The following is a 14,553-nucleotide window of genomic DNA, read 5'->3' on the forward strand; positions in this document are numbered from 1 at the left end:
TTTCACTTACTCACCGCAGGCAGGTTGGTGGTCTTTCCGTCTTCTACCGACTCCTCTCCGGCCTTGGTCCCCCAGCTCTCTCTGGGCTCTGTCCCCCAAATATTCCTGCAGGTCGCACAAGATCTGCCTGCAACCCTCTTATGGTTAAACTGCCAAAATCAAGACTCTCTGCTCACCTTCACTCCTTCATTCCTCTTTTCTCCCGCCTCTGGAACAAACTCCCTCACTCTCTTCAATCCCACTCCTCCCTCCAGGTCTTTAAAACGGCTGTTCACCACCATCTCTTATCTTTCCCAATCCAAAACCTTGATCTTTTCTACCCCCGCTAATTTCACCCCAAATCCACTATTTTGAGGTGACTTTTGTCTTCTTTCCTGGAAGTCCTTGGTGTCCTTGCGTTTTATACCTATCCTGCCTCCCCCCAGGCCCTCTGCCTCCCACACATCTCCCGATGTCCCTGCCCTCAAATGTTGTGTTTGTGTGCTTCCTCCCCTTCTCTCCCCATCTTGTCGACCGCTCCCACTTTTATGTGCTTTGTTTACTTGTTTGTTTGATTTGTTTGTTTGATCAATGTTAGCTCTTTCACAAGCCTCGACTCTGTATACAAAAAAAAAAAAAAGGGGAAAAAAAAAAACAACAACCTGGGGAAGGCCCTTTGGCGCTCTCCCCACTCGGTGCCCTCTGGCACTGGGCTACCCGGGTCCGTCCTCCGGATCCTCGGGCCCCATCCACAACTCTACCGGCTCCCAGAGCCCACCTGCGGCCTCACCTGGCCGACATCCTCACAGTGGTGGAGTGCCCATTTAACTACACACACTAACAGGCCACACGCCCAGCCATTTCCACGTCACTAATGCACCCATCCAAACACCATTCTTCCACCATGCAACACAGATGCCAATATCCAACCACAGTTTACCTACTCCCTCTACCTAACTCTTAAACTACCCTCCCCAGGTATTCGTGATGGGGTCCATCCTCCCCATCCACTGCCATCGCACCATCCACTCCACGCCACAGTTTTCACCATACTCGCTCCACACCATCCATTCCATACTCCATGTATTCCACACAACCATTTTCACCTGTATTGGCACACCTGTGCAATCACTCCTACACCTGGTGCTTCCTGCACCCTCCTTCCTCCCAGGCTTCTTCATTCATTCAATACAATGCACAACCACAATTGTTCCTCATGCACTGCTCCATACACTTCCACGCTCAATACATCTCACAATCACCTCACTCACTCATACACTGCTCCATACACTTTCGATTCTCAAACACACGGCATCATCTGCTCTACCAGGTTTCCTTCTAACTTGATGCTCCCCGTCTTCCCTTTAAACTAAGCACATCCCACGTCATTAACATCCATTCTAACCTCTCTATGTCCCCGACTACCTGTCCAGTGTCGCTACTTAAATCTACAGTTACCTATGGTCATCTCTAGGTCCCTATACATTATCCTAACCCTCCCGGGCTAGTTTTCACTGCTAAACCCCATAGAACTATTGCTCATGTGCCCCCGTATGTGAGGGATGGCAGATTTGCCATCCCACCACATCGGGCATCTCTCACTACCAAATTTGCCATTAAATTCCAACCAATCAAAAATTTTCCAATCACAAATTCCCTATCCTCAATTTCGGGTCCAAAACACTATCATCATCACAGTCCGCTATATCTGAGCCTCGGTGCGTCGTTACATTATTAAAACTCGGCTTCGCAAAGCCGAGCAATGAATTCGGGTGGTTTGGTCACCTGCAGGTTGAATCCGTCCGGCATTCGGTTCAGGGGAGGCGGTTTGGTCGGGCCGAGATTCCACGCACCATCTCGGCGCAGAACCTTGCGGCCTCCGGCCCGATGGCTCAATCTCGCCCGGTTGGGACCCCGCCCCCACGAGGGGGCACAGTTCCGCTTCCTCCCACCTGCTCCTGAACCGGACCGGTCGCCTTGCCCGACAAGGCCCGGACTCGACCGTGCGGGGCGGGGCCAGGCCAGAATCGGGCGCGACGCTTCGAAGAGAAGCGAAGCAGCACCGACCCGTGCCGGGCCTCGCATCCAACAAAGCGCACCGCGCCCCATGTGCTCGCCTCGGCTATCCTTCGCCCTAACTGCTAACCCGGTTAACGTCGATGCTTCACTTGCATGCTCACACCACGCGACCCTTTTCACACTCGCCAAACCCGGCGTCTCGGCATCCAAACCTCCAGTGCATCCCACACACTCCGTCCATTCTACCACCGCACTCCCTATTACACACCACTCCTCTCGCGCACACTCACCGTTCGCACACTTCCTTAACACACCTCGCGCACCGTCTTGCACACTCTCCCTCGGTACGTACTCCGTACCACTCATGGGGGTGCACTCTTGCATCCACCCACTCACGCGCTCCGATGTGCCCTGCCGCACACGCGTCACAACCAACTCAGGTGTGCTCCCTCGCACACTCTCGCCGTCCATTCCAAACGTGCATCCTCGCACCCGCTCCTCCACCAGCTCACTCTCCGGGTCACTCTCACCCTCGCACGTACACTCCGTATCGCTCTCACTCTCTGTGTCACACTCCGTACACTCCGACGTGCATTCCCGCTCGCACTCGGTTTTACTCCCACACTTTATAACACTCCCACTCGCCGACGCACACTTTTTCCTCACAAGCGTGCCATTTCCACGCACACCACTCACAGGGGACCCTTCACCAACGCCCGGATGCTTTCTCGATCCCAAGCGCGCGAAAATTCTTTCTGCGCCAAACACTTTGCCGAAAAACCTCTTAGCACCATAAACAGCGTGACTCACCTGGGGGATTCTTCTCCTTCCCTGCACCAACACCTGCAAACTTTAATTTGGGTTAATAAGCACAGCATTGTGATGTGAGCACGGACTTTGAGCAATTTCCATTCCTTCCTCCAACTGTTGCTCTTCTACATCTGTCGTTTCTACAATTTCAATTTCAACTTTTGCTTTTTCTTTATTCACCTCGACGACCGCTGGCTTTATAAAAATTCTCTCTTCTACCTCAGCGGTCGCCGGCTTCTCCATACCCCGAGTCGCGATGTCTACCCCGGTCCAGTTACCTGTGCCTTGCTCTGACTCGCTCAACCAGCGCTCCTCGACCCGCTTTACCTCGTCGTGCACCCGTGCGCCCCTCCCGCTCAACCTGTGGTCAACCTCCCTCTCCGCTTCCCTTACCTCGTATGCGGCTCTGTCCCTTGCCAGTCCCTCAGTTATTTCTTTAATTTGGTTTCTCAATTGCTTTCCTGAGCCCTCATTGCTCTGATTTCCGCCCTTGTTTTGTCCCCCTACAGGTTCAGGGACGCCTGCATTTGTGCCATAAATTGCTCCATGAGGGCCTGCATTTGGACCATCCCCATTGGTGCAGCGGGCGCGGCCGCCGCAACCATGTGCGAACCGCCATTTTGTGCGCCTCCAACCTCGTCTGCGGCGTCGCCATTTTGTGCGCCTGAAACCTCTGCAACCACATCCTCATTGCTCTCCTCTCTCTCCCCCATATACCTTTCCCTGGGGTCCTGGGTCGACTCTAAACCCTCTAATTCACCCACCGGCATCCGGTCGCCTTGACTATCCATGGCACGATTTTAAAATTTAGTGGTTATAAAATAATATTTTGGGCCAGTCGTAATTTTGAGTGCGCTAAGCGCACTTCAGGTCCGAATCCCGATCCTGACACCAATTGTTACGGATCTCAACGTCGGCCTTTTTCCCCCTTAAGAAGGGGGGATTAATCCCCTTGTGTGTGACTGACCGACGTGAGTCCTGAAGTTGCCCAGCTCCCTCCGGAGAGGCAGGTGAGCAACCTCGTTCGCGACCACGGACAAGATGTTAATTGCCGAGCGGATTAGCAGCCGCGGCACGAACCATTAGCAGAAACTAGACCCGATTCTTAAACATTGGCCAAATCGTGCCACAGGTATCCAATGGGGAAATCACTAAAACGAAACGGATGTAAAGGAAAGAAGGCAGAGAAAGGAGGAACAGGAATTTATTACTAACTATTATGTACACAATCAAAAGTAACCAAGGAGAAGGAAAGATACGAAAATAATTTACAGAAGGATGGAAGGACCAGAAGGACACTGAGCAATTCTAGCTTACCTATGCAGTCTTACTTAAACCCCAGGACAACACAGAAGACGGACGACAATCAGACTTACACAAATGGGGAATGAAGGCAGGAACGAATGGCTGGAAGGGGAGGAAGGTTCAGCTAGAGGTGGATGGCTGGACGGACGAGGAGGTGGGGTCACAAAGCGGGAAGGATGCGGGTGGTGGGTGTGATCCCGGCTCGAGTTGAGCAGCCGCCGACTCTCCCCAATCGTCTCCGCACGGCGATGTTGCTTCATGGCCGCAACTGCCGTCACCGCTGTCGACGCTCAAAGCTGCGGTGGTTAAAACTGCGGTTTGTTCAAAGCTGCGGTTTGTTCAAAGCTGCGGTGGACTCCTTTAGGTGAACTCATCCCTTCCCTGGTGGGGGCGTCGCGTGACGGGTTATATAGGGCCACACCCTTGAATCTTCGCGAACCTGCCCGATCGTTCTTTCTCCGCCCTCTCAAGCCAAACCCCTCGTGCTTGGTTGGTTGATCGGCAAGGGCTCCCTCCTCCTTCCTATGACGAGGTGGAGACACGCCTTTCTTCTCCGAACCGACCGCGTGCTTAATAGAGGGCGAATGCAGTTGGCAAATGCGGTTGGCAATGGAGGTTTTTGGGAATTTGAAAAGGGAACTATCTTATGTCATCTGATGCAATGCAGAGTCGATTAATGGGAAACACAGCCTTAAACTAATACACATAATAAGGAAATAACTATTTAGAAGGGTATATGGTGGCCTATGTGCATGTATATGGACTAACTAAGAGGACGACCTTTGACCTTTACACACAAAACAGAGATATTTACAAGGAATCATTACACTACTCAGGGTGATATTTACAACAAGATTATCAAATCCGCAACAATATATATATATATATATATATATATATATATATATATATATATATATATACATACACAGTCACGTGAAAAAGTAAGTACACCCCATGTAAAGTTTTGACTTTTTAAACATATTTCAAAATACAGCTATTTCATCTTCATTTCAACAACATTGATAGATAATGGTGATATAATATAACAAATATCATGAAACATTTACATTTTGTAGTCCATCGTATAATTTAAATAAACATAAATGCAAATTTCGCATGTGGAAAAAGTAAGTACACCCCGACATTTATCACGACTTCAAATACCTAAAATTTGAATCAGGTGCACCAGCTCAGGTGCAAATGATTAGAACATCGTTAGAGAGGATCTTGGAGGAACCTGTCTTATTTAAACCTCAGACATTTAGTTTGGTTTGCTCTTTGTTGTTGAAGTGTGCGTCGTCACCTTGCCTAGATCAAAAGAGCTCACTGAGGCCTTCAGAAAGAAGGTTATAGATGCCTACGAGTCTGGGAAGGGATTTAAAAAGATCTCTAAACAATTTGAAATCAATCATTCGACTGTCCAGAAGATCATGGACAAGTGGAGAAGATTCCAAACAACTCCCAACTTGTTCAGGCCAGACCGCCCCAGCAAGTTCAGCCTGAGAGCAGACCTCAAGATGCTGAAAGAAGTCTCTAAGAACCCCAGAATGTCATCACAGGACCTACAGGTAGCTCTTGCCACTGTTGATGTCAAAGTGCACGAGTCTACCATTAGAAAGAGGCTGTACAAATTTGATCCACATGGAAGGTGTGCCAGGAGGAAACCTTTGCTGTCCAGAAAGAACATCAGGGCAAGACTAAAGTTTGCCAATGAACACCGAGGCAAAGACCAGCACTTCTGGAACAATGTGCTCTGGACAGATGAGTCAAAGGTAGAGTTATTCGGCCACAGTACCAGAAGACATGTTTGGCGAAAACCAAAGACAGCATTTGTCCACAAGAACCTGATACCAACTGTAAAGCATGGTGGTGGAAATATTATGGTTTGGGGCAGCTTTGCTGTATCAGGGCCTGGGCAGCTCACCATCATAGAATCCACTATGAATTCTTCATTGCACCAGAGGGTGCTTGAGGATAATGTGAGGCCATCTGCCCGGAAAGTTGAAGCTCAACTGAAGGTGGACCTTGCAACATGACAATGACCCTAAACATACCAGTAGATCCACCAATGAATGGCTGAAAAGAAAGAAATGGAGGGTTCTGGAATGGCCAAGTCAAAGCCCGGATCGAAATCCCATCGAGATGTTGTGGGGGGATTTGAAATGAGCTGTGCATGCAAGAAACCCCTCAAACATCTTAATTTTTTGTTGAATAAATTATTGCAAAGTCAATTTATCAATGTTTTTTGTTCAATTAGATCACCTTTATCTATAGATACTGTTTAAATGAAGATCAAATATTGATATGTCCACATATGTTAAAAAGATTTTAAAAAATTATTTCATGGGGTGTACTTACTTTTTCCACATGCGAAATTTGCATTTATGTTTATTTAAATTATACAATGGACTACAAAATGTAAATGTTTCATGATATTTGTTATATTATATCACCTTTATCTATCAATGTTGTTGAAATGAACATCAAATAGCTGGATGTTGAAATATGTTTAAAAAGTCAAAACTTTACATGGGGTGTACTTACTTTTTCACGTGACGGTAAAGTGGTAGGCTTTAAAGGGGGTACAGTAGTATAGTTAATTCATTATCAAATGTTGGGCATAAGACGTATGGTGTTTGTGTACAAGGATCACAACGTGTCGAGGTGTGTCTATACACAGATTTAATTGTGATCCTTCCATTCTGTATCGTGTCTGCAGCTCGATTATGCCTTGTTAAGTAAGCATTGAAATATTTTCCTCTGTTATCTGTCCCTTAAATGTTTGCTTTTAACCACACACAAGACCTTGATGTGCAAGGTGCTTGACACACAGCATTTAACATCACTGCAAGGGAGGAGGGGTGGGTGTCATGTGAAAAAGGTTTGTTGCAGCACATGGCTTTTTGCAAAAGCCCTTCATCATGCACCGAGCTGTTAAAAACTGCTGATTTTGCAGAGCTGATAATGCCCAGAGAGATAGTGAGGGAGGTCATTAAAAAAGGTAGACACAGCTCGAATTGCTTCTTGGGATCAGTGGAAGAAGCGCCTGATATTTGGCAGACCAAGCGGAAGGGGGACCTGAGATTTGGCAGACACGAGTGGAAAGGGGACGGGGAGACCTGAGATTTGGCAGACCCGAGTGCAAGGAGGGCCTGAGAAAGATGAGAACCGGTGGCGATGATGCATGCATGCACACGCACACAAACACACATGTGCATGGGTCGTAATTTGCATGTACACATACACGATTGGCTTTGGTTTTGCTTTTGGCTTTGCTTTGGCATGTTTTGTTTTGTGTGACATCATATGCTGTGCATTGTATGCACACATACTATTTTTATGCATTATATACATATATACATATTGTGCGCACATGTTGTATTGTATGCACACGTTATATGTGAAATGTTGTACAGTGGTATGTTGTGTACACGCGTCTTGTTCGTGACATAGTGCACATTGTGCGCACAAACACACAAGCACATATACACACATGTATGCACACACACACACACACACCCACGTGGATACTGTGAGACCCGGTCGATTCCTGTTCCACAATTCACAATTCACTGAGCTCACAATTAAGAGCTAAAAACTTGTGTTGTTGCAAACTGATACCCAGAGGTGCACGTGACAATGATTGTCAATATGTATATATTTTTTATCAGACCTGTATATTGAAAAAAAAAAACCCACTGGCGTTTCTTGGACTTGCACTGTTGTGAGCATCTCGTTGAGATAACTTTTTGTTTGTTCTTCATATATTTACATGAGCAAAAAAAGCCAGTTACATGATTTTGGTACCTAGATGAACATCAAATGTCATGTTTGTTGTTACAGCTTGTGAAAATGGGTTCATTCTCCAAAATGGAGAATGCATTCAGTAAGTTTAAAACAAACACCTTTATTTGTGTTCATTTCTATCTTTATGTGTATTGACTCAGCAATGTTAAATAATGGTCTCTCTGATCTCCTTTGTACAGGTGTTCTTTTGGATTTTCTGGACATGGATGCAGAGAACGTATGTAAATGCAAATTGTTTTTTTTAATGCTTATTCACAATTATATTGGTTTCTGTTGCATTTCTCTGAGTATTTATTACTTTGCTTTTCTTGACAGCATACCTACTTTCTTCCGTCCTGCTTGCTGCATCTGCAGGACTTCTACTATTGATTTTCACTGTTGCACTTGGAGTGATATGCAAGAGGTCTTATCCAGAATACCAAACACTCCTTAATCTTAATATTTAATTCATAAAATTGAATCATAAACTGAGAGATGACTTGTTTCATATGCCATTGCAGAAAACGCCGGGTGGACTTGAGATGCTCACACTTTAATCACGAAGCTTTCCAGCTTTCACCGTATTCTGAACTACCTGACATCCCACGGAACTCCTGGTTAAGGGAGGAAAATGAAATCCATGATAATAGCAGCACCCACAGCCTACTGCGTACAGAGGAAAGCTACATCTCGGTTTGTTTTCCATCTTTTACTAAAAGGAGACGCATCCATCCATCCATGTTTGTGTGTTTGTGTGTATATGTCATGCGAAGAAGAAGCAGCACAATGGAGCTTTAGCGGCTTTTCGAATAATAAAAACGGTACTGTTGGTAAACTATTAATGAATTTACTTGGTTTGAAGGCTAATAATTATTAGCTTTCCAACAAAGTAAATTCATTACTTTACAAAAGTAAATCCCTGGTGTTGGGCTAGCGGCTAGGGTGCTGGCTTAGGATCCAAGGATCCTGGGTTCGAATCCCGGTCGATCGCTGAATTCACGCCAGGGGGGTTGACTCAGCCTGTCATCCTTCCGAGGTCGGCTAATTGAGTACCAGTTCACTGGTAATTCCCTGTTTGTCGTTAAAGGCGGCAAAAAGGGTTGGCGTCAGGAAGGGCATCCGGCCGTAAAACATTGCTTCAAAAAGGGGACCGAAAAACAACAACAACCACGGTTCCCGAAAAAGGCCAACCCCCGCTTGCGGGGAAAAATGGCCTCTAAAGGTGGTTATTTTTAATTTTTTTTTACAGGCAACTTTACGATTAAACGGATATGAAGTTTTGGTTCAGGTCAGTCAATTATTGTCATTATATAATTGACTGACTTGGACCAAAACTTCATATCCGTTTAATCGTAAAGTTGCCTGTTTTAAAAAGCCTTCTTTCCAGCATTGAAGAAGAAGAAGCGGTAATGTGAGCTTAATGTAGCAGTTCAAACGCTAATATTTATTATGTTTCGGCAGCTGGAACCCTTTATAAGGGAGGACAAGAAAGGATCACACGAAATCATATTTAGTAATATTTTGCAAGGCAATTGAAATATATATAAATGTAATGGGAAGAGCACACAAACAACAATGAGAGCAGCAGCAGCAGCAACAGCAACAGCAAAAACATGTAAAAATAAAAATTAAAAAAACTTTTTTTTGTTTCTTTCACCTCATTTTACATCCTTATTGACACTCATAGATAGACATGCAATATGTTTGTGAAGTACAACGTGTTGTCTTTGGATTAAACCCATCAGTGATGGATCGGTACGCACACATGCTAATGTATAAATCGACATCAAGATGAGTGAATGCAACAAGTTGCAAAACAGATCCCAAGGGACAAGGCAAGGGAATTAATCTGAGAAGATATGGGTAATGATATTTGGAAGGAGAGGGAAGTGGAAAGGGAAATTGGGAATGGGAGGTGGTCGAAAAACTCAGATATTTGTGTGTCCCTAATATGTCGATGAACCAAACGTTTAAAAAGGTTTTTCAGTTCGGCCCGTTTTTAGTTACTTCGAAAAACGTTTTTCAGTTAATAAGACAAAGCAAGTTAGGCCAAGCATCATGAAGACCTATTTGTATTATTTTTCTTTCATTCTCCCCATTCACCTTTTTCAGCCTGCTTATCGCAGTTCGCTTAAAACATTGGAAGGTGAAGAATCCTACGCTATTCTGCCAGGAGTGCAGTGTGACATATTTGGTGGTCGACAGAATCTGTCTTACACATATGATGAGAATCGCCGCAGTGATTATTTCTGACTCATGTGAACAGGTAAGCGTGCTTGCAAAGTTGCCGGAATTTTTTGTATAAGGAAGAAGATTTTGTAATAGGTACTCTGTTTGTTGCATACGCAAATAAACGGTTTTTGTCAGATTTGATTGGACTGGAGATCAAATTGTATATTTGGACAGCAATGGACAATTTGGACAACAAAAAGACAACAACGTTACTTTTGCTTTTACATACAATTTCACGAGGATTATAATAATTTAAAAAAAGTAGTCTGGTCAAATCCGTTTCTGGTGTTTGTTCCCCCTCCATCCCCTCCCTTACCTCAAACGGCTACACAGCTGACTCCGCACGTGAAAAAGCTGAATGCCTCAACTCTGTGTTTGCCTCTAAATCTTGTGTCCCAAACCCATCCCTCTCTGTACCCACCATACCCAGTCGTACCCTGCTGCTCCTGGACTCCGTGTCCTTTCCTCCTGACAAGGTGGAAAAGTTTCTGTCAACCCTCGACTCTGATTCTGCAACTGGACCCGACGGCATCAGCCCACTGGTCCTAAAATCCTGCTCTGCTGCTCTATCTCACCCTCTCTCTGTTCTCTTCACCCTCTCTTTTGCTCAAGGTCAACTGCCATCTGCTTGGAAATCAGCCAACATCACCGCTTTGCACAAAAAAGGTGCAAAAACAGATCCTAGCAACTACAGACCAATCAGCCTTCTCCCAATTATCAGCAAAGTCATGGAATCCATCATTGCTTCTGATATGAAATATTTCCTCTTCTCCAATGGCTTGATCTCTGATCATCAATTTGGTTTCAGACCAGGCCACTCTACTCTGGACATGCTGCTTCTGCTGTCTCAACAATGGATGGAGGTCCTCAATGCCAAACAGGAAATTAGAGCTGTCTCCCTCGACATATCACGTGCCTTCGACACGGTCTGGCACCCCGCTCTGCTCACCAAACTCTCCTCCTTTGGTATCCATGGAAATCTCCACGCATGGCTGGCGGACTTCCTCTCTAGTCGTCGTCAACGTGTGGCCCTGAATGGGTTTCTCTCATCTCCTCTTCCTGTTCAGGCTGGAGTTCCCCAAGGCAGTGTTCTGGGCCCCGTGCTTTTTCTGGTCTTCATCAATGATCTCTCTGACTCTCTCGAAAATCCTCTCTATCTCTTTGCTGATGACTCCACTCTCTGCCGCTCCATTCCTCTTCCCTCAGATCGGCAGTCTGCTGCCTCCTCACTCTCTGAAGACCTGGACAAAATCACAGACTGGTCAAACAAGTGGAACATGTCTTTCAATCCTGACAAATCTCACACTCTTACTATGTCTCTCCGAAAAGATCGACTGGACAACCCTCCCATCTACTTTCTCAACAATCCTCTCCAAGAAGTTCTGTCACTCAAGATTTTGGGTCTCACTATCTGCCATGATCTTTCTTGGGAAAACCACATTTCCAAGCTGGCCTCCAAAGCCAGTCGCCGACTGGGCATCCTCCGTCGTGCGAAGTCCTTCCTCGGCACACCTGAGCTCCTCACCACATACAAGGCTTTCATCCGCAGCTCAATGGAATACTGTTCTCCCCTATGGGCCGGTGCTCCTGCCTCACACCTAGCTCGGCTTCACGCTGTTGAAACCAAAGCTTTCAGAATTATTGGAATCTCCCGCGATGAAGCTATCTCTGAGGGCCTTTCACTCACTCACCGCAGGCAGGTAGGTGGTCTTTCTGTCTTCTACCGACTCCTCTCCGGCCTTGCACCCCCAGCTCTCTCTGTGCTCTGTCCCCCAAATATTCCTACAGGTCGCACAAGATCTGCCAGCAACCCTCTGATGGTTAAACTGCCGAAATCTCGGCTCTCCGCTCACCTTCACTCTTTCATTCCTCTTTTCTCCCGCCTCTGGAACAAACTCCCTCACTCCCTTCAATCCCACTCCTCCCTCCAGGTCTTTAAAACAGCTGTTCACCACCATCTCTTATCTTCCCCCATCCAAAACCTTGATCTTTTCTACCCCCGCTAATTCACCCCAGATCCACCTTGTTTGAAATTCCAACTTCTTTCCTGGAAGTTCTGGCAGTGTCCATATGTTTTATACCTCTCCCACTGCCCCCTTCCCACGCCCCCCCCCCCCCAAAGCCCTCGCCCTCTCTCAGATCTCTTGATGTCTCCATGTCTCTCGGTCCCTGCTCTCAAATGTTGTGTTTGTGTCCTTCCCCCTCTCTCCCCATCTTGTCTACCGCTCCCTATTTTATATGTTTTATGTGTCGGTTTGTCTTTCTGTGTGATTAATGTTCGCTCTTTCACGAGCCTCGATATTGTATACAAAAAAAAAAAAAAAAAAAAAAAAAAAAAAAAAAAAAAAAAAAAAAAAAAAAAAAAAAAAAAAAAAAAAAAAAAAAAAAAAAAAAAAAAAAAAAAAAAAAAAAAAAAAAAAAAAAAAAAAAAGTAAAGTACTGATGTTTAATATTTATTTATTTTATTTTTATGACTAATAATATGATATTGCTACAATAAATAACAGCATGCAAATCTGACCATTATGAAAAACTGTACAATATTATATAAAACTAGAACGGGCACTCGGTAGAGCGCATAGCTTCGCCGCAGCTACTGTTCTGTACTTGGCATGGGAGTGTAGGGAACAGAACAGTGAACAGTTTGGTGCTGATTTCATGCAAATCGGATAAGAATTGACCGAGTTATGACAAAAAACGCACATTTTGCAAGGTCGTGACCCCCCTGACCTTTGACCCCCAACCGCTAACAAGGGTAATGTCTTCACTGGGTCATGTCGTATATCACAAGATCGGGCATTGAATTCTGAACATTTTGGCATTAGTTGCATGCCAATTGGATAAAAATTGACCGCGCTATGGTAAAAATACGATTTTGACCTTTTCGTGACCTTGACCTTGACCTTTGACCCGATCGATTCCAAAATCTAATCAAATGGTTCCCGGATAATAACCTATCATCCCACCAAATTTCATGCGAATCGGTTGAATACTTTTTGAGTTATGCGAATAACATACACACACACACACAGACATACAAATAAATACACAGCGATCAAAACATAACCTTCCGCTTTTGCGAAGGTAACTATTGCAAATAAGGAATACTGAACTATTGAGACTGCACAGCCAAACTTGCAATGAACTGTTCCAACCCACATATGTTTATTTTTTTTCCAGCAATGCAAAGCAACATGTGCTTTATAAAGGTGTCATATTGTGCCATTTTCAAAACCCCGCAGTACAAGCTTTGCTGCTATGGTGCAGGTCCTTGCCTCCACCAGCACGACTATGCACCTTGCCAAACTGTTGCATCTGTTGGGAATTGGTTCGAGGGCAACAATGTTGCAAGGCTGCAGCGGCCAGAGCAGAACCCTGACTTAAACCCAAAGACACCACTCTGGGACTCCTTGGAATGCTGCCTCAATGCTCATGTCTGACCACAATCCACCATTGAACTTGGACTTGCACTGAAGGAACAGTACAATAATGCATCTGATAACCACTGATGTTTGCTGTAAGGCATTGGTGATAACCAAATATAAATTGAATAAAATACTATGACCTAATAACCGTCAAAACCATCTATACCCAGAGCTTTTCAAATCTTGAAACCTTCTATAATCCTATCCTCCAATTTCACCTTTATTTTCACCAAGGTTTGCAATGGGAATTGACGAGGGAATTAAGGGGTTTTTTTTTAAGCTAGAGGAGGGTGGAGATGCTATTGGTGGGAGAACTGCTGCAGATGGCATGGACGGTGTGGACAGGCAGCAAATGGTGGTTACAGAAGGGGAAAAGTTAAGGATATCATATACCAATGCCAGGAGTTTAAATAATACGAGTAAGATGAAAGAGCTTAAGGCTAAAGGAGATAACGTGTGCGATGTAGTTGCAGAAAGTGAGACTTGGTTTATTGAGTATTTGGAGGATAGGATTAGAAGGTAACAAGATGTATAGGTTTTTTTTTTGTATTTTTTTTGGGACACAAGATTGAGGCTCGTGTAAGAGCTAACATTAATGACAAAAAAAAAAAACAGACAAGACAAGATGGGGAGGGGGGGGGGGGGGGGGGGAAGCACACAAGTACAACATTTGAGAGCAGGGACATCGGGAGATCTGTGGGAGAAAGAGGGCTTGGGGGAAGGGGACGTGGGAATGAGGGTGAGGGGGAGGGTGGGAGAGGTAAAAAACAAAAAACACATGGACACAGCTAGGACTTCCAGGAAAGAGGTCGCTATTTCAGAAAAGTGGATCTGGGGTGAATTAACGGGGGTAGAAAAGATCAAGGTTTTGGATGGGGGAAGATAAAAGATGGTGGTGCATAGCTGTTTTAAAGACCTGGAGGGAGGATTGGGATTGAAGAGAGTGAGAGAAAAGAGGAATTAAAGAGTGAAGGTGAGCAGAGAGTCTTGATTT

The 14,553-nt window shown here is 45.2% G+C and overlaps 1 protein-coding gene across 2 annotated transcripts in view; it reads left to right on the forward strand.

The window, feature by feature from the left end:
* The window catches only part of LOC137431466 (protein HEG homolog 1), a 31,746-nt gene extending 17,587 nt beyond the window's left edge, over positions 1-14,159 (forward strand). The window contains exons 9-14 of one of the 2 annotated variants that reach the window (XM_068122815.2): positions 7,960-8,002; positions 8,103-8,140; positions 8,239-8,326; positions 8,424-8,595; positions 10,015-10,168; positions 13,377-14,159. In XM_068122815.2, the coding sequence (XP_067978916.2) occupies positions 7,960-8,002; positions 8,103-8,140; positions 8,239-8,326; positions 8,424-8,595; positions 10,015-10,155 (482 nt within the window). In that variant the 3' untranslated portion in view covers positions 10,156-10,168; positions 13,377-14,159. Of the gene's footprint in view, positions 1-7,959; positions 8,003-8,102; positions 8,141-8,238; positions 8,327-8,423; positions 8,596-10,014; positions 10,169-13,376 lie in introns of those variants that run through there. The other variant, XM_078782037.1, reaches the window with a different exon arrangement.
* The last annotated feature ends 394 nt before the right edge of the window (positions 14,160-14,553 follow it).

Source organism: Myxine glutinosa, chromosome 7 (genome assembly GCF_964187855.1).
Source record: "Myxine glutinosa chromosome 7, kmMyxGlut1.1, whole genome shotgun sequence".
In the NCBI taxonomy this organism is placed as follows: domain Eukaryota; kingdom Metazoa; phylum Chordata; class Myxini; order Myxiniformes; family Myxinidae; genus Myxine; species Myxine glutinosa.